Genomic DNA, 20,682 nt, shown 5'->3' with positions numbered 1-20,682 from the left:
ACACAGAGAATTTACGTGGTTCGATTTACTGAAGTAAATCTACGTCCACGGGAAAAAGGGAGGGCAAGATTGTATTGCTTGATCTGTTTTCTACAGCTTACAAATACAAACTTGCTATTTGCTATATGGTGTTTTATCTCTAGAGAGCTTCTAACCTCTTCTATCAGATCTAAGTTCTATTTATATAATGAACTCAGATCATGGCTTGCATCACCACCCTAAGTCGTGGATGTCGTGTAGGTTATGGCCTAAGATCGTGGGTGAAGCGTAGGTCATGGCCTACGATCGTGGCCTGAACTGACATCACGTGGTAGTGGGTGTGTTGGACATCCGGTATGGGTCCACTAACTCCTTGTTCGGTCGAATACCGAGACCGAACTGCTTTGGTTGCCGATCTGAGAGTAGAGCTTGATGCCGACCTGAGAGCAGAGCTTGATTGGTTGGCTTTTACCGAGCTGTAAGCTGAGGCCGAACTCTTTGGTAATGCCGAACTGAACTCTTGGGCTTTGGGCTGGCCGAGCTGTCACTGCTATTGGGCTTGTTTAGTACGTGGGTTCGATTCCCACAGACGGCGCCAGTGATGATTCCGCGAATTATTGATGATGATAAATGCTCGTAAAAATAAATCACGACACAGAGAATTTACGTGGTTCGATTTACTGAAGTAAATCTACGTCCACGGGAAAAAGGGAGGGCAAGATTGTATTGCTTGATCTGTTTTCTACAGCTTACAAATACAAACTTGCTATTTGCTATATGGTGTTTTATCTCTAGAGAGCTTCTAACCTCTTCTATCAGATCTAAGTTCTATTTATATAATGAACTCAGATCATGGCTTGCATCACCACCCTAAGTCGTGGATGTCGTGTAGGTTATGGCCTAAGATCGTGGGTGAAGCGTAGGTCATGGCCTACGATCGTGGCCTGAACTGACATCACGTGGTAGTGGGTGTGTTGGACATCCGGTATGGGTCCACTAACTCCTTGTTCGGTCGAATACCGAGACCGAACTGCTTTGGTTGCCGATCTGAGAGTAGAGCTTGATGCCGACCTGAGAGCAGAGCTTGATTGGTTGGCTTTTACCGAGCTGTAAGCTGAGGCCGAACTCTTTGGTAATGCCGAACTGAACTCTTGGGCTTTGGGCTGGCCGAGCTGTCACTGCTATTGGGCTTGTTTAGTACGTACCCCATCACTACCCCCCCCGAAAAGCGAAGTGATTCATTTCGGCGAAGCGAGTCACTTCGGCATTCTGGAAAAGGGTACGGGGGAGGCTGAAGTCAGGGGACGTGCCCTGCGCGTGACTGCATTAAATGCGGCATTAAATGCGACAGTAAAATCCGGCCGTTGAATCCTGAAAAGGTGGGATATGAAACGGTGCGATGATTTGAAATCTTTTCCAAATCTGATAAATACCGTCTTTCTTCATCATTTGAACACCTTTGCTATTGGCTTCTTCTGCACTCTCTATCTTCTGCGTGAAAAATTTCCTTCCGCTTTCAAAAATTTCTTCAGACTACCTTCACCTTCAAAAAGTAAGAAAAATGTCTTCTTCTTCTTCGGAGTCGGGTAGCGTTAGGAAAGGGGGTAAGGGGTCTTCTAGCCGGAAAGAATCCGGGGAGAAGACCGTAGAGTATTTTCACAGTATCTTGAGTAAGGATACTGTGATATCCCTTTACGAAAAATACTCTTTTCCTGGGGGGAAGGCGGTGGTACCTGACGGTGATCACAGGGCTGACTCCCCGCCGGAGGGTTACGTCACCGTGTACGAGGCCTGCTTAGAATGCGGGCTTCGTTTCCCCCTCCCTTCTGCCTTTATAGATTTACTAGATTTTTTTCAGCTTCCTTTAGGCCAGGTGACTCCGAACTCTTGGAGGCACTTGTCGGCCTTCGCTGCCGAACTCCGTAGGTTAGGAAGGGATTTGTCTTTGAAGGCGATCCTTAAATTCTTTCAATTTAAGAGGAAGGGGTCTTGGTTTTACTTGATCCCTTTACAGCCCTTTAGGGCCTTTTGTAAAACGAAGTGGCCGAAGTGGCAAAATCGCTTCTTCTACTATGATAGGACCGCGGCTCCTAGTTTTCCCTGGAGAGGGCCGGAGTCCGTTATCCGTCACCCTCGGCCTGAACCGTTGGACGAGCTCGATGGCGAGCTCAACAAGATTCCCATAGTTAGGAAACAATACACGGAGTCTGAGCTCGTCAAGGGCGACGTCGTGTTCGACATCTCGTCTTCGGACGAAGAGGCCGAGGGTGAGGATTTCTCTTTATCTTTATGCTCTACTGCTTTAACGAAGAAAATCTGACTTTGCTTTCTTGCTTTTTGGCAGTGTTCATGTTGAATAAGGCTATCAGAAAGTCCTCCGAGCTTGTGGAGCCGGAGAGAGAGAAGGCTACCAGCTCGGCGCCTGATGCCGAGAAGAATCCGAAGAGGCAAAAGACCTCTTCGGGTCCAAAGAAGCCGGAGTCGACTTCGGCAAGCAAGAAGGGGAAGACCCAGAAGCCCCCAAGGGCGCCAGAGAAAGACGTGGTCTTGGCGCCTCCTTCGGAGCATATCTGTGAGCCATTTTTATGGCCCACGGACTTCGCCGAGGTGAATTGTCTTCCTGATTCCTTGGCTTGGCTTGTCTTGTATTTTTGGTGCCCTCTGTTAACTTTTTTCCTTATCCATTTTCAGAGGAATGATATGCTCTCCAAGCTCGTCGCCGTCGAACTCTCCAAAGCGTCCAACGACTATGCCGAGATGCAGAGGAAATTGGCGGCTGCTTGTCACCGGGCCGAGCAGGCTGAGGCAAACTTTGAGAAAGCCAGGGCTGCTAGGATTTCGGCCCAGGATGAAGCTCAGTTTGCCAAAAACCAGCTCGTCATCCAGCGAGAGCAGACGAAACGGAGGGATGCTGCCGCCGTGGTTGCCCAAGGAGAGGGTCTCCGTGCCTACACGGAGAGACTCTTTTTGAGCAGCCAGTTCTCGGCCTTTGTCGGTAGTCTGGTAAGGCTAATTGCCGATAAGGGCGAGCAGGGACCCGACGTCGTGCTGCCTCTGTACAGCCGAGAGATAGCTGCTCGGCTTCAGAATCTGCCGCTCCTTGAGGAGCTCGCTTCATCCTCGGTCCTGCTTTCTGCAGACCGAGTCCGGAGTTGTCGAGCTGATCGGGACGAGAACCTGGAGGCTATCTTTGCCTCCGTGGGACCCGTTTCACCCGCTTCGACTTACAACGGAGAGGGTGAGGCCGAGCCGCTGGAGCCGGAGGCCGAAGTCGAGCGGGCCGGGCATCCGGAGGAGGAAGCCGATCAGGAGGCGGAGGCGAGGCCGGCAGGAGGCGAGGCCGAGGCTGAGGTAGCCCAAGAGAAAGAAGCTGTACCAGACCGAGGAGCCGGAGACGAAGCTGGCGGAGTATGATTTCGTCTCCCTTCTCTTAGTCTAGTTTCTTCCTTGTAAAATGGCCTTGAAGCCCTAGTGTAAAAAATTTTCCTTGTGAATGAAAAATTCTCTACACTTGTCTTCGTATAGCTTTGCGTACTCGCCTTTACTCCTGTTGTATTTTACTATCTGCTCGGTACAGCTGCCGAACTAATATAGCTGCTTTGTACTCAAGGAGATGGAGATACTTCACTGGAAACGGCTGTACTCTTCGGCTTTAGACGAAGCTGAGAGAAGAGCTATAGCCGATCAGACGAAGAATGACGAGCTTCTGGCTCGTTTAGTGAAGCTGGAGGCCGATAATAAGGACTTAGAGTCCGATAAGAAGGATCTGGAGGCCGAGCTGAATACGACCATTGCTGAGAGGACTGCGTACGAGGATTACATCCGTGTGCGCGGGGGATTGACCATCTCAGATGTTCAGGAACGAGTTGACGAACTGTGGGAGGAGTATAATGTACTCCGGAGGAACAATGCGCTGGAGAGCTCGGCTTGCCAACAAGTCGTGAAATCATTGCGGCGCTGGGCTTCTCGGTACGACATTGTTCTTGCCCGGCGTCCCTCAATTGAGAGATTCCTCCGGCATATCGCGCCAACAGATGCTCGCACTCCAGATCAAACCTCTGGTTCCCTTGTTCAAAATCCTACTCCCAGCCAACAACGAACTCCGGAACAGCCGGAAACGTCAAGACGAGAACGGGCTCAGGAGCAACCGGAATCGTCAAGACGGGGACGGACTGAAATTCGCCGAGGAGTTGTGACTATGAGCGAGCAAGATCAGCAGATGCTTATTGCAGAGACTCTTCATCGCCGAGGTGTTAGGACTTCTCGGGCTCGGGGAAGAGGCGTTGGGTCGAGGATAGCATCTCGTCGACCTGCTTATTCTTCATCTGCTCGGAACAACCGAACTCGGCTTCCAGAGGATTTTGCAGATAGGTGGCTTAACTTCAGCAACCCTGGACGGTAGAATAGTCCTTTGTAATAGCGTAACGCCATTTTGTAGGGTAGCGGAGTTGTATGCCGAACAAGATTTGATAAATGAAATTTTGTTTTCGCTTCTAACACTGTATTTACAGCTTAGCGAAAAAATTTCATCGTACTTGTCCTCGGTCTTATGAAGTAAACTTCTTTGACCGGACTTGGTCCTTGGTCTGATGAAATAAACATCTTTGACCGGACTCGTCTTTGGTCTGATGAAATAAACACCTTTGACCGAACTCGTCTTTGGTCTGATGAAATAAACATCTTCGACCGGACTCGTCTTTGGTCTGATGAAATAAACATCTTTGACCGGACTTGGTTTGTGTTCTAATTTTGCGATTTTTGTCGCCGGGATCGAACTTTCCCTTGTCCTAATTCGGCGAGTTTTATCGCGTGGATCGGACTTTCCCAGTTAACCGAAGTGGTCTTATGCAGTAAACCTCTTTGACTAGACATGGTCATCCCCGGTCTTATGAGGTAAACTTCTTTGACCGAACTTGGTCGTCCTAATTCGGCGAGGTTTATCGCGTGGATCGGACTTTCCCTAATTGCAGTTCGTTTCAGACGAAGTGCTTATTAAGCTGAATTGCGGTCTTGTATCCTCCTTGGAAGCTTGGACTCACAATCGTTGGCTTATTGCAGTTCGTTTCAGACGGACTGCTTGTTAAGCTGAATTGTGGTCTTATATCCTCCTTAGAAGCTTGGACTCACAATAGTCTTTAATAATCGATCTAAAAAGGGGATCAGTCTTTAAAGAACGATATACCTTGGTACCATTTGTAAGAGACGACAAGCACATAGGGACAAAACACATAGAGAAAAAATGAAAAAGACGAAAGAAAAAACTTTAAACTTTTTATAAAACGACAAGTAAAAGGTGCAAGTAAAAAACAAACAAATAAAAACACATACCCCTATGACCGAACTAGACACGAGACGGACTGACCGGACTTGTCTCTTACAAGTGGAACTTCTTGAGGTTGGAGACGTGCCATGTTCGGGGTACTTGTTCTCCTGACATGTGAGTCAATTTATAAGACCCTTTGCCGAGGACTTCTGACACCCGATATGGACCCTCCCATGTGGGTTCGAGTTTGCCCAGCTTTTCTGCTCGGCTTACTTCGTTGTTTCTCAAGACGAGATCTCCCACTTGAAATTGAAGCTTTTTCACCCTTTGGTTATAATACCGGGCTACTTGCTCCTTATACTTGGCTGCTTTTATGCACGCCAATTCTCTTCTTTCTTCGGCGAGATCTAGTTCTGCTCTCAGTCCGTCGTCATTCATTTCTGAGGAGAAATTTAGGGTTCGGGGACTGGGTACGCCGATCTCCACCGGAATTACGGCTTCAGTGCCGTACACCAGGCTATACGGAGTTTCACCGTTGGAGGTTTTGGGTGTAGTTCGGTAGGACCATAGGACTTGAGGGAGATTTTCTACCCATTGTCCTTTGGCTTGTTCTAACCGAGCTTTTAACCCTTTCACCAGAATCCGGTTCGTTACTTCCGTTTGTCCGTTTGCTTGGGGATGGGAGACCGAAGTGAACCGCTGTTGTATGTTCAGCTCTTGGCACCAATTCTTGAACGTCTTGTCGGTGAACTGAGTCCCATTATCCGAGATGAGGATGTGGGGTATGCCGAATCGGCACACTATGTTCTTCCAGACGAAGTCCAATGCCTTTGAGCTCGTTATCGTAGCTAATGGTTCAGCCTCCACCCACTTCGTGAAGTAGTCCACGGCAACGATAAGGAATTTCATTTGCCGAGGAGCTTGAGGAAGTGGTCCCACTATGTCTATGCCCCATTGCATGAAAGGCCAAGGGCTTTGCATAGTGTATAGATCGGTCTGCGGCATCCTTGGGACATTTGCATGAATTTGGCACTTCGTACACTTCTTGACGAGCTGCACTGCCTCTTGTACCATGGTTGGCCAATAATATCCCCATCTCAGAACTTTTTTAGCTAAAGCTCTGGCTCCGATGTGGCTACCGCACGATCCTTCATGAACTTCTCTGAGGATGTAGTCCGTCTCTTCTGGTCCTACGCACCGCAATAACGGCTGGAGGTAAGACTTTCTAAAGAGGACTCCTTCATGAAGTTCGTACCGAAGAGCTCGGCACGTGATCTTCCGAGCTTCTCTCTTATCCTCGGGCAATTGTCCTTGATCCAGATACTGCAAGATCGGCGTCATCCAGTTCGGCGAGCTGGATACAGAATGTACCTCGGCTTCATCAATGCTTCGATGCATTAATTCTTCCGCCTTTGAGCTCGGATCTGAGGCCAACTTACTTAAGGTATCTGCTCGGCTATTTTCCGCTCTGGGAATGCGGATTATCCGAAAATAGGAGAAACTTCGGCTGATGCTTTGCGCTTTGTCCAAATACTTCTTCATTCTCTCGTCACGGGCTTCACTTGTACCCAACATGTGATTTACTATGACTTGTGAATCACAATGGACTTTGAGAGATTTGACGAGTAGACTTTGCGCTAACTGGAGTCCGGCCAGGAGGGCTTCGTACTCGGCTTCATTATTAGTAGTGGGGAATAGGAAACGAAGTGAGTAGGTTACCTCGTGTCCGTCGGGAGCGACAAGTAAAATACCAGCTCCACTTCCCATCTTGTTTGAAGCTCCATCTACGAATCCGCTCCAGCAGTCCGGCGGCTCTACTTCGGATTCCAAGGGTTGTGCTAGTTCGGCATTGGCAGAATTCTTCTGTTCGGCAATAATAGGAATTGCTTGATCGAACTTCGCTTCTGCAAGAAAATCTGCCAAGGCTTGTCCCTTGATGGCTTTCCGAGGTAGATATTCAATTGTGTGCTCTCCCAACTCTATAGCCCACTTGGCGATTCTGCCCGATGCTTCTGGCTTGGTCAAAACTTGCCGAAGAGGTAGATCGGTTAAGACGCATACCTTGTGAGCATAGAAGTATGGCCGCAGTCTCCTTGCTGCATTTACTAACGCCAGAGCAATTTTTTCCAGAGGTTGATACCTTGTTTCTGGACCTCTTAATGCTCGGCTTGTAAAGTAGATGGGAAACTGCTTTAGGCCTTCTTCTCGTACAAGCACCGCGCTGATGGTTTGATCCGATGCCGCTAAGTATAAGAATAGTACTTCGGCTTCGGCTGGAGCAGAGAGAATAGGAAGCTCGGCTAGATAACTTTTGAGCTCGTCAAAGGCCTTTTTCTGCTCGGCTCCCCACTCGAACTTTGGTGCCTTTTTCAACACCTTGAAGAACGGCAGTTGCTTTTCGGCTGCTTGGGAAAGGAATCGACTCAGTGCGGCTAGACATCCGGTTAGCCTTTGCACGTCATGTATGGACTTCGGCATTGCCATGTTCTGAACGACTTGAACTTTTGAGGGGTTTGCCTTGAGTCCGTCTTTTGAAACCCAACAACCCAGAAACTTTCCCGAATCTACCAAAAAGGTACACTTTTGGGGATTAAGTTTGAGGTTGGCTTTCTTGAGCACGTTGAGAGTGGACTTGAGGTTGTGCTCGTACTCCGAGGTGCTTTTGCTCTTGACGACTATATCGTCAACATATACTTCGACTTCCTTTCCAATCAGGTGCCGAAAAAGCTTGTCTACCATCCTTTGATAAGTGGCTCCGGCATTCTTTAAACCGAATGGCATCTTTTTATAAGCGAAAATGCCGAAATCAGTAATGAAGGCCGTTTTTGAAGCGTCAATCTCATCCATTAAAACCTGATGGTATCCTTTGTATAGATCAAGAAAACAAAAAATTTCAAAGCCTATCAGAGCTTCTACTTTTTTATCTATGTTCGGAAGGGGATAGCAATCTTTGGGACAGTGCTTATTTAGATCGGTGAAATCTATGCACATCCGCCATCCTCCTTCCTTTTTCTTGATCATGACAGGATTGGCCACCCACGAAGGATACTTCACTTCGAATAACACATCCGCCTTCAATAATTGACGGACTTCGTCATGGATGACTTGACTTCGTTCTGCCGCAAAGAGTCTTTGCTTCTGTTTTATCGGCCGGACCGAAGGATCAATATTTAAACGATGAGTGATTACCTCGGGGGGCACTCCGGTCATGTCCAACGGAGACCATGCAAAGACGTCTTTGTACTCCTTGAGGAGCTGGATGGTTTTTTTCCCGAAGTAGAGGCGTTCCCGCGAAGCCGATCTTAACCGTTCTGGATGGATCGTCTTCGTACAGCTGAACTGTCATCGAGTTCGGCTCCGGTATAACTTCGGTCATCGCCTCTGACTCCGGCTGCTGTGATTGCTATGCTTGGTGGTGCCGATCTGACTGCTCGGCACTTCTAAGCGCAATTTGCAGGCATTCCTTTGCTCTTTTTTGGTCACCTCGGATGACCGCTATCCCTCCTTTAGTAGGGATCTTGATGGTGAGGTGATAGGTGGAGCAAACGGCCCGAACTGTGTTGAGCCAGTCTCTTCCCAGGATGACGTTGTACGGGGACCGAGCTTTTACCACGAAAAACTCAATCATCGTACTGGAGCTAGTAGGCGCTTTCCCCACCGTGATCGGAAGGCTGATAATACCTTCAGGGCGGGTGTCCTCCTGGGCGAAGCTCTTCAGGGGAAGCGGAGCCGGGCTGAGCCGAGCTGGGTCCACTTCTAGTTTGTCGAAGCACTCTTTAAAAAGAATGCTGACTGACGCTCCTGTATCCACAAACACCCTGTGGATCAGTTTGTTTGCCACTCCGGCTTGGATGACAATGGCGTCTTGGTGAGGAGAGATGGCCGGGACGGGATCAGCATCCGAGAACGTAATCACTTCGTCCTGCTTCAGCCTTTTATGCGTTGGCTCCTCTCGATTGGAGCCCCTGCGCTCTGACTTCAGGGACGACTTGGTCTTCCCGGCAGGGAGAGCGTCAATAGTCAGGATTACTCCATCATATTGCGGCTCGTCATCGTCTTCGGGATCCGGCTGCCTTTTCGGATCCTGAGGAGCGCAGTTCGCACCTCTCTGCTTCTTATTCTTCTTTGACTGCTTGCTTTGGTATTTTTTCAATGTCCCTGCCCTCACAAGAACATCGATACCTGCAGCCAAGTTTCTGCACTCCTCGGTATCGTGACCGTGGTCTTGATGGTAGGAGCAGTAGTTATCCTGGGGTCGGCGCGCGGCAGATTTCGTCATCCGCTTTGGCTTTTCGAACAGGTCGGAGTGTAGTTCGAAAATTTCCGCTCTTGGCTTGTTCAGCGGTACGAACTGAGCGGGCGGCTTCTCGGGATTGAGACGGGGTCCCAATCTGTCTTGCACCGGAGTCCTTTGAATCCTTTCAAAAGGAGTTCGGCGAGGATGTCCCTGATCGCCAAAAGGAGTTCGGCGAGGATGTCCCTGATCGCTATGATCGGGCTTCCTCCTGTCTCCTCGGGACGATGAGCTGTCTAACGACCGTTTGCGACGGTCTGCCTCATCGGCTCGGGAGTACTGGTCCGCAATGTCCCACATTTCCTGAGCTGTCTGCGGACCGCACTCAACGAGCTTCCTGTAGAGAGCTCCGGGCAGGATTCCATTTTGGAATGCCGAGATGACAAGCAGATCGTTGAGATCGTCCACTTGCAGGCATTCCTTGTGGAATCTTGTCATAAAGTCGCTGATTTTTTCGTCGCGACCTTGACGAATGGAAAGCAGCTGAGCCGAAGTGATTCGGGCTTCCGCTTTCTGAAAGAACCTCCTGTGGAAGGCATCCATTAGATCTCGGTAAGATCTGATGCTGCCCTGGGGGAGGCTATCGAACCACCTTCTCGCGTTCCCGATGAGCAGCTCGGGAAATAGCTTGCACATGTGGACCTCGTTGAGACCCTGGTTCGCCATGTTATATTGATAGCGCCCCAGGAAATCGTGAGGGTCCACGAGCCCGTCGTAAGTCATCGACGGAGTTCGGTAGTTCTGTGGTAGGGGAGTTCGGGTGATGTCGTCCGAGAACGGAGTCTTCAGTGCTCCGTACACGGCGAATCCGATATCTCGTCGGTATGGAGGAGATTGAGTTCTCCTGTGATTCCGGTACCGAGGAAGATCAGGAATATGTCGGGGTTGAGGATTCTTCTTCCTGGAAGACACGGCACTACTGCGGTAGTGACTTTCATGTCTGGATGAGGAAGGAGAATCCTCCGTTTTCGTCTTCGGCTCTTGGCTCTTTTGCAGGAAGGCTAAGAACTCATCCTGCTTCTCAGCCAAGAACAGCTTGACAGCCTCATTCAGATCAGGCTGCTGGGAAGACTCAGTGGGACGATTTTTGGAGCGGCCTGTTCCTTCGCCATGAGAACTGGTGGTGGATTTATCCCTAGGCTGTTTTCCAGACCTATGGGATGGATTGGCTTCCTCCGGGTTCTCACGGGCAGGAATGCGGGTATTCTGCGATCTGGTATGCATTTTTTGGGTGGAAAAAATGGATCAAAAATTCGCTTTATCACAAATTTTGTTCTTCGTTTCCCACAGACGGCGCCAGTGATGATTCCGCGAATTATTGATGATGATAAATGCTCGTAAAAATAAATCACGACACAGAGAATTTACGTGGTTCGATTTACTGAAGTAAATCTACGTCCACGGGAAAAAGGGAGGGCAAGATTGTATTGCTTGATCTGTTTTCTACAGCTTACAAATACAAACTTGCTATTTGCTATATGGTGTTTTATCTCTAGAGAGCTTCTAACCTCTTCTATCAGATCTAAGTTCTATTTATATAATGAACTCAGATCATGGCTTGCATCACCACCCTAAGTCGTGGATGTCGTGTAGGTTATGGCCTAAGATCGTGGGTGAAGCGTAGGTCATGGCCTACGATCGTGGCCTGAACTGACATCACGTGGTAGTGGGTGTGTTGGACATCCGGTATGGGTCCACTAACTCCTTGTTCGGTCGAATACCGAGACCGAACTGCTTTGGTTGCCGATCTGAGAGTAGAGCTTGATGCCGACCTGAGAGCAGAGCTTGATTGGTTGGCTTTTACCGAGCTGTAAGCTGAGGCCGAACTCTTTGGTAATGCCGAACTGAACTCTTGGGCTTTGGGCTGGCCGAGCTGTCACTGCTATTGGGCTTGTTTAGTACGTACCCCATCACACTACAAATTAATGTTTGTTCCCCTCTCATCTCTTTCCCCTCCTTTTTCATCCTTTCTTTCAATGGCAGCGCCCACCTCCCTCCAACCCCGAAACCTCTCACGGGAGGGAGCGCGCAACGGATTATCCAGCTCACGCCTCTCTCGGTGCCCATCCACCCACCTCCGCTGTGTATGCTCTTACTGTTGGGTTTCTTTGATTACAACCGTGGTACAAAGATACATTACCCGGGCGTAATACAACCCAAATGAAGAATGAAGATAAAAGTACAATAAATTGAATTGAAATAACAAAACAATAATCGAAACTGTAAACCGTAAATAAGTTGTAAGCCGAGTTGAGAAGTGCGCTTTCCACAAGACGAGATACGCCCTGGAAGTGCTCTCAGATTGGCGTGTCGTCCCCAAAGATAAAACGACTTCGTCTTGTCCGTTGCAGCACCGCAAACATAACAAGCTCCGGCACACTGGATAATGGCGAGGGCAGAGCTTCAACGGAAGACTATGCAAAGAGAGTGAGATAGCTATGCAAATGCTATGCTTGTAGTTGTGTAGAGATTGCAATGGATGCATGCCTATTTATGGGTCAAGTCCACTCATTTGAATTGATGGAGTCAACACTTATTATGTGTGTCATGATGGCTTGATTGTAACCGCCGGGGGTTACAAGCTATTATGGGCGTTACAAACGTCAACAATGGAGCATGAACTTGGACGGATGTATTTAGACACCTCTCATGTAGTTGTTCATTCCAGAAACGTATTTGGACGACTCAATCAATGTGTACTCATTCTACGAAGCTTTCTTCGTATACTCATTTGTCACATTATTTTATCTACTTGTCCAAAATAATATTAATTAATTATTTAATTAATTACATATCTGCATATATCGTGACATACTTTAATATATTATTTTTCATTCACCGAAATCAGGTTAGAAAAAGTGAATATACCACCATCATCTACTAGGAACGCATATCGATTATTTAATTATCCGTACTTATACGACCCGGTTAATGTAGTCAACTACGTTGACCGTACTAAAATTCCTAACACTTATTACAACAATCATAAATAGGAATACACCGAATCATCTCCTTTGGCCTTTGCATTATAATTTCACTTATTTTATTTGAAATAAAAACCTTCCAATTATCAATATCATTTCTGAGGCATATTCAGAATGTCAGTACCAGATCTCACAACCTATTTTCCCTGATGCATATGAAGAAATTAAAATCCGAGTACTAAATGAAAAAGAAAAAAGCAAATGATTACAGATACCAAAATCCAAACTATCGCTTTCACCACATCGCAAAATCCCCACAAACACTAATTCCTGTTCTTTGAGAGAAATATCAAGCACAGTTGTGATTGGCGTGAAGAAACCTCTCCGCCAGAGCGGCGGCGGCAGTGTCGGAAACGAGAGCCTGAATGAGCAGCGTCTTGACCTCCCAGGCGGCGTAGGGATACCCATTTCTAGCGTACGAGTTGAGCAGCGCGGCCGTGGACTCCTTGAGCAGCGCCGCGAACACGTTTTCGGTATTCCTGGCGGCCGCCTCCAGCAGCGTGAGGTCGGGCCGGAAGCGCTCCAAGGCCTGCGACCCGAAAACGTTGGACACCGTGGACCTGTGGGGAACCATCTTCGGCCACAACTCGCTCCTGCTGCTCCAATACCTGCAAAAACACTTAATTTCAAGATCCAAACTTTGTAGAGAAATTAGAGACAAAGGGGGGTTGTTAATTTACTGAGGAGTGCACGTTCCTCTGGATCTTGTGTAGAGGAATCCGGGCCTGGGCAATGCCATTGATGAAGCAGCGAGGAAAATGATGGATGTGAGAAGAAGGATTGGATTGTTGACAGGCATTACTAGATCTTTTTCATGCTTTTCCAAACAAGTGGATTTTGTTTTTGGGTTATATGGAAATGGGGTATGCGTTGTGAAGCAGAGGAGGGAGGAGAGTAGAGTAGTTGTGCACTGCTTGTATTTGTCTATTTGGATCACAATTGTGTGTAGGAAGAGAGAGAGAGAGAGAGAGAGAGAGAGAGAGCGTTGTGTCTGTCTGTCAGTCTGTCTTCTTCCTCGTGAGGCGTGAGTAGTGAGGGTGCCTTGTTTATTGTGTATTTCAATACTTCTAGTTTTCTGCATTCCCCAATTTGAATCTTCTCGCGCATTTACGATTTTACCCCAAACCGTACTTTGCTTTCACATTCTCTCTTTTATTTTCTCTATCACTTCACTTCACTTCACTTCACATCCTCATTTCATAGGAGTAATAATTTTCGTATCACAGTCCACATATATGTTATGTCATCATTTCTTATTAAACCACAATATCAATAATTTCATACATCTACTTATATCGCAACTTAATTTTGCGAGTAATGATAAACAACCAAATTTTGTACGATCAAAATAAAGTTATATTAATAATTTAATTATATATTAAAATAATAAATTTAGTAAATGGACAAGTTAGAAAGACTTATTAGCCTTTAACCTCATTTTTTATTTTCATATTTGAATTTCCTTTCTATTGTTTTTAAAATTTGAATTAAAGTATGCACCAATTACATTTATGGTTCCAAAAAAGTAAAAAAATTATACACAAATCATAAATATATGACCACAATATTATGCAGTTTCTATGTACTATATATGCATCCATATATTTTAATTAAATATATAAATAAACCTATTATTTTTTTCAAATAAACTAGTTTTTTATCGTACCAAATTTGATCACATAGATTTGTTGTTTGCGAGTCGTTTTGCTGAAATCAATAACAGGTCGTGGCCCTGATGACCCAGTAGTTTATTGGAATGTCAATGTGCTCTAGTCTAGTTCACACTTCTCCACTATCTCTTGTTTACGCAAACTCAATTGATCTATCAGACTCTCCTGTGGTCACAAAGCAAGGTTGTAACTTGGAATATTTGAACATTGCAGCTGTTAGATTTACAATGTATTCTGAATCATACATGGCGAGAATAAATTGTTTCTGAATATAAGCCATTAAAATAAATCAACTTTTTCTTGAGATCAAACTAACCTTGGACTTAATCTGACGATTATGCTTTGAAATGTTTGATGTAGCAGCAGAGATCTTTTTCTTCCATCCCTGAATATCCTTTTCGCACTCCTCTGCTTTTGAATCCAAACCTAAGAGAGAGAGAAATGGGTATGGGGCGTTTTCATGAAAGCACAATAATTATATTTTTGGATCCCAAGAGAAAAAATTGGTAGCTGACGAAAGAGACTAGAGGCATAAAAAACATGAATAGGCACAAGACAACTACCCAGGAAAACTAGCAAAACAATAGAACTGAATAAAAGTATTAAAACACAGGATTCAAATCTGATTTCCGCAGAACTGAAAATAAAAATCGTATCAACAAGCATAAAAGAAACAACACAGTTAAGCAAAATAGTAAGTACATAATACTAATAATAATGAGATTGATGCCATGATTAGAACAAAAATCTTAAATTACCTTGCACTTGTTCATTTAAAACTTCGAACTCAGCGTTTGCGGTCTCCGTTGCTGACTCTAGTTCCTTTTGCTTTTGCTTCACATCTTTCAACGAATTTTCTAAGTTGGCAATCGTTGATTCCAGCTTGGCAATACGCGAACCAACATCTCGTTTCTTCTCATACTATAGTCCAGCTGCCATATGGAGAGGAAATAACAATAAATTACAATGTTATAAGATTGCACCATGCTTCAGAATCACTCCATGCATGCAATGTCATGTAATGCAACTTTTGGTTCTGAACTTATGGGGCATCAATGTATCTTCATAAAACCTGTTTAGGCAAACACTGGTTTGAACAGATTGGTGGTGCCATAGGCTTCTTTTTTCACTCAATTATTCCTAAGTCAATCTACAATCGTTCATTTATCCTGAAGAGGTCGCAGTTCAAGATGATCATACTTTATTAGTTCAAGATAAGCTGGACTAGGCATTTCCATGCAAACACTCCCACCAATCCATGTAATGGAAACAGAATAACAGTAGAGGTTGCAGTTCTGAGGAACTAAAAGTCATCTGATAAAAATGTATAGACCAATCTGCTAAAGCATACTAGATCTATAATAGTTTTAGTATATAAAAACTGTGTAATTCTCTTATCTTAAGATAGGAAATTTAGGTATCAAATTACCAACAATTGTTTATTAAAAGCTCTTCAAACAAACTTTATCGAGCTTGAACAAACTAGGTTGACCTTTGCAGACTCGAAATGTCAGGTTCTAATCCAATTACTTTTTTGAACAAAAATCCACATTACCTTGCAGTGAAACAAAGAACAGCCACATGAATCAGAATCCTCTTGAAGAAATACAAGAGGTCCTATTAAAGTATTGATGAAGGTGCTGGTCTAAGAAAATGTTCAACTTTCAGAAAGAACAGAGTTTAAATGGGTTTGTTACTATATTATGAATGGAAACTAGGAAGAGTTGTCCATCAAACATTCAGGGAAAATAAATTATTTTTGCAACAACATACATGGGGAAAGAGTGTGCCAGAAGGCAGAGGGGTTTGAAAGTTTAGAACATACAGACATATGGGTGCTAGAAACTTTCAAGAAGGAAAACAAAAGGTAGGTTGATCAATGTTTATGAAACACTGCAGTTAAGGATGTAACAAACTTTCAGAGGTAGTCATCTGTAAATAAGATATCATCAGAAGCAAAGAAAATGAAACAGCATGAAATTGATATACAGAGTTCATACTGATATTTTAGCTTCGATTGCTGGCTATGCAAGTTGAATCTATCTGCAGCCATCTGCTCAATAGCCTTAAGATGGTTTTCTTCATATTCGCGTATGTTCTTAACACCAACAGACTCACTGAATTTCTTGTAGATAAGGTCAACAATATCATTGATCCTTTTCTCCAGCGATCGGATCTTTGATGTCCTGGTGGCAATAACATTTTCCAACTGCAGAGTTTAAATCAGAAGATTGAATTTCATCATTTTATATGCATACGTATAGAAGATTGTAGAGCTTCATGAACAGGAATATATACTAAGAACCTTTTCGAGTTCAGGCCTGAAGCGCCCTACCTCATCTTCAATATTGCGTTTTTCCACCTTCTGTTTGTCTTCGATACTTTTCTGCAGAAGATTGTCTTTTAAGTAATGGTATCATATGCCAATCACATGGAACATGATTAGATGTCACATTCAGCAATGGAAATCAATGCCCACTTTGTTTAGACGACTAACTATGCATACAATTTTACTACACGTGTGCAGATTAATAGAAGAAATTCTGCATAAAAATATAACGAGTGTTTGTAAATTCCATTGGGTATCAAGAATGGACTGATCGGGAATAGCCTCCCCCAACCGGAGGCGGTGGACACCCTGCACAAGCTCGATGTCCTTGACGTCTCCTACCCCCTCCTCTGCCTTCGTCTTCCGCTACGAGCTCACCTGGAAGCTTTCCTGCCTTCTCGACTTCCACTACAAAGTCATGTCCCCTTTTTCGATCTGAAGTGGGTACCCCCTTGATTTCTTGTTGTTTGAGGGCTCTGGCATTGCGGACTCTGGGTACCCCTCCCTTGATCCTCTTCAAACCTCAAAAACGTATTATACAGAATTACACAAGACTCCTACTTCTACTCAACTTTGGAAAAGAAATTGAAACATAGATGATAATCTCAAAATAACTAAAGACTCCTAATGTAAATCTCTAAAATTCTATTAATAACAAAACTTTTGACAACAATAAACAACTAAGAATAAACATGAAAGACAACCAAAACTATCCTCAAACTAATGGTAATCTGCAACATCTCTTTGAAGAATGCCTCCGATCTATATCTGTGTGTGTGTGAGAGAGAGTGCTTCGCTTCGTGGAACTTAATTTGAAGAATGTTACTATTTATTGTCAAGTGGTATGTATGATATCTCAATCCCAAAGGTAATTTACGACAATGAGGGATGTACAGGTGATGCTACTAAAACAGATTCAGTTATGGGAAAACATGACAATTTACAGCCAGAGAGATCTTTCAGAAAATATGCTAAAAAACCAGTCCATATATGAATTAACTCTCATCTAACCCAGCAGCTAGCTTCAATCAAATTTTTATGGCCAACAAATCTCGCATTTTGATGGGCAACCAACTACGGTTGAAGATAACACATACATACACATGGTGGAACTACAGATGAAAGGTAAATAAAATACCTGCACGGTAATCCCTATGCTTCCATGATAGTTCCAAATGGAGCGCACCTATTACAATTAACTAGATTCTACCCTGATATAACCACGTGACTTTTTAATGTTGTTCTTTTCCATAACCATCCTGATTTCATCTGCTTCATTCCATCTTTCAGCGTCAGCAAACATATTGTACAGCAAGACATAAGGGCCAGAGCTCCCCGGTTCCAGCTTCATCAATGCTTGAGCTGAGATTCTTGCCAGCTCCACATTGTTGTGCATTCTGCAAGCATCCACAAGTGCCCCCCAGACAGCCTTGTCCGGCTCAACTGGCATGCTATTAATGATATCCATCGCCTCCTCAAGCTTCCCATGCCTACCAACCACATCCACAAGAGACGAAAAATGTTCTACTCTTGGTTTAATACCGAAATCTTCAACCATGGATTTGAAATACGACATGCCTTCTTCCACTAGACCACCATGTGCACACACGCTCAAAACTGATATGAATGTGATATATGTTGGTTTCACTTTAAAGCACTTCATTTATTCAAAGAGTTCCAATGCCTCCCTAGCAAACCCATGTGATGCATACCCTCCAATCATACATTCCAAGAGATAACATTCTTTTGAGATTTCATCTCATCAAATACCGTCCTAGCTTCGGATATAGCCCCACATTTCGCATACATGGTAATGAGAGAGTTATATAAAGGGTTATCCGGTATAACTATCTTTGTCACCAACTGATGAACTTGAATGCCCATAAGCTGGGGTGCACATTCAGCACAAATGCTAAGAAGGGAAGACAGAGTATGTCTGTCCGGTTTCTCTCCTTCCGCCTGCATACAAAGAAACAGTTCTACTGCTTCTTTGATGCCTCCATTCTTTTCATATCCAGCTATCACAGTATTCCAAGAAACTTGATTCTTCTGAGGCATTTTCTGGAAAAAATCAAGAGCAAGTTTCATCTTTCCTTCCCGTGAATACCCTGATATGATCGAGTTCCATGACAAAACATCAGGAGTTTTCATATCAAAGAACAGTTTTGTGGCCGTTTCCATATCAGACGCATTAACATAACCACTAATCATGGTGTTCCATGTGACAATATCCGGGCTCTGAAACCTCGATTATTTTCGCCCACTTCCATCATCACTGCACAGGGGTATCTTATCGAAAAGGCGCCGAGCATCCCTAACCCTTTCCTTCTGACCATATCCAGCAATCAAAGTATTATAAGCATGGATCAAGCCATCCATCCCCTCTCCAAGTTCCCCATATTCCAACAAAATCATCCAAGCCTCATCAAGCTGATTATTCTGAATCAGTCCAGACACCATTGCACTAAGCGAAGCAGCATCTCTCTCTGGCATTACTCTAAAAAGCTCACAAGCTCTCTTCACGCGACCATTATCCAAGAGCCCAGTGATAATCGCATTCCAAGTAACCACATTCTTCTCAGGCATAGCGTCGAACAGCGTGAAAGCATCATCCACCCTTCCATTCTTCGCATAGCCACTAATCATAGTGTTCCAGGAAACAACACTTCTCTCAGGCATTTCATCGAATAATTGCCTACCTTCTTCTACATATCTCCTCCCCCGACACGACATATAACCAGAAATCATCAAATTCCACGAAACCAAATCTCTCTCAGGCATTTTATCGAACAGCCACCGCGCTTTCGCAATCTCGCAACGTTTGACGTAGCCGCTAAGCATTGAATTCCACGTGACATTGTTCCTCTGCCACAAGCCATCGAAAAAAGCCCTAGCTTCATCGAGGCCGTCGCTTCGGACCAACGCTGTGATTTTTTTATTAGCATGAAGGATTTCAATTTAAATCTCCGACTGCTCAAGAGCCTCGGAAGCATCAGTCGCAGATGATAGCTGGTAACAGTAGAGGCAGTGAGCAGCGGCGGAGACGCCGGAGTTTCCAGTCGTTGTGATCCTTTATAACTTATGGGACTGGCGGGAGCAGTGGCGGACACACGTATATATTTCTACTGCAAAAAATTTCAATTTTTTTGAAAAATATCTTCAACCCTCACTAAATTAATGTCTTTGATGTTTAAATTGTTGGAGATTTAGTAGGAAAGAGTGGCTGAAAATTAAATTTACAGAACTTACATTTCGTCAATGGCCGCAGCATAGTTGGGAAGGAGGAGCAGATGAGCAGTTAAACTTACATGAATATATTGCTGTGACACGTTTTTAGTTTTACAAAAAATTTAAAAAGTGCCACTGACATTACCATTTTTTATTCAATTAAAAGTGCCCCTGACATTACCGTTTTTTATTCAAAACTCAAAACTAGTAATCCCCTATTATATAGCATGGAACTATTTCTTTTTTAATAAAAGTTAACCCATTTCTTTTCACTTATTTTATTCATTCTTACTTCTCTTTTCATCATTTTACCTTTTTCATTTCCTACTTTAGTCATCTTTTACTCAACTCGCTTAATATAGTAGTATTTTTTTTAATCGTCATGCCGGAAAGAAATGTCTCTACTATTATGGAACGGAGGGAGAGAAGTATTTGTTTTGTTCAATCCTACTGCATTTATATTTATTCCTTTAACGGCGGAACAAAAAAAAGTTCGAATATGTTTTCTACAGTATTAGATTTATAAATTTAATTTATATAGTATTTTGTGATTTATTGAACTGTTGAAAATTTCTCTTGTATTTTTTTCAATATTTCAATGTTCTAATAGAAAATAAAATTACACTGTAAAAGTTTAATTTATTTATGTTACCCTTTATGGGGATGAATCCTCTACACTGCCTCAGAACGACGCCGATACCTTTTTTCATTCTTTTGTAGTGTTAGTATTAGTTGTTGAAAAAACCGGGTAATTTTCTCTCAAAGAGTGAAATGAACCGATTCAGTAATTTTAGAGTTAACTCAATGGAGTCTACTTAAAATTACTACTCCAAATAAATTATCCGGAAAGACTGGTGGGGACACTGTCCCTCTTAAATACCATACTCCTAACAGAATTTATTAGACCATCCACAATAGGCGCCCAGCGACCGCCC

General features: G+C 44.3%; 1 protein-coding gene and 1 pseudogene across 1 annotated transcript; both read right to left on the bottom strand.

Moving 5' to 3' along the window:
* Window positions 1-12,549: 12,549 nt before the first annotated feature.
* On the bottom strand, window positions 12,550-13,876 carry LOC121794410. The gene is made up of 2 exons (XM_042192561.1): window positions 13,201-13,876; window positions 12,550-13,128 (listed from the first exon to the last, which is right to left on the bottom strand). Exons 1-2 carry the CDS (start codon window positions 13,599-13,601, stop codon window positions 12,810-12,812), a joined length of 720 nt encoding a protein of 239 aa, XP_042048495.1. The 5' UTR covers window positions 13,602-13,876; the 3' UTR covers window positions 12,550-12,809.
* Window positions 13,877-14,092: 216 nt separating this feature from the next.
* LOC121795582 lies at window positions 14,093-20,068 on the bottom strand (annotated as a pseudogene).
* Window positions 20,069-20,682: the final 614 nt, after the last annotated feature.

This window comes from Salvia splendens, chromosome 3, assembly GCF_004379255.2.
Source record: "Salvia splendens isolate huo1 chromosome 3, SspV2, whole genome shotgun sequence".
In the NCBI taxonomy this organism is placed as follows: domain Eukaryota; kingdom Viridiplantae; phylum Streptophyta; class Magnoliopsida; order Lamiales; family Lamiaceae; genus Salvia; species Salvia splendens.
This window is presented reverse-complemented; position numbering and strand designations above follow the sequence as displayed.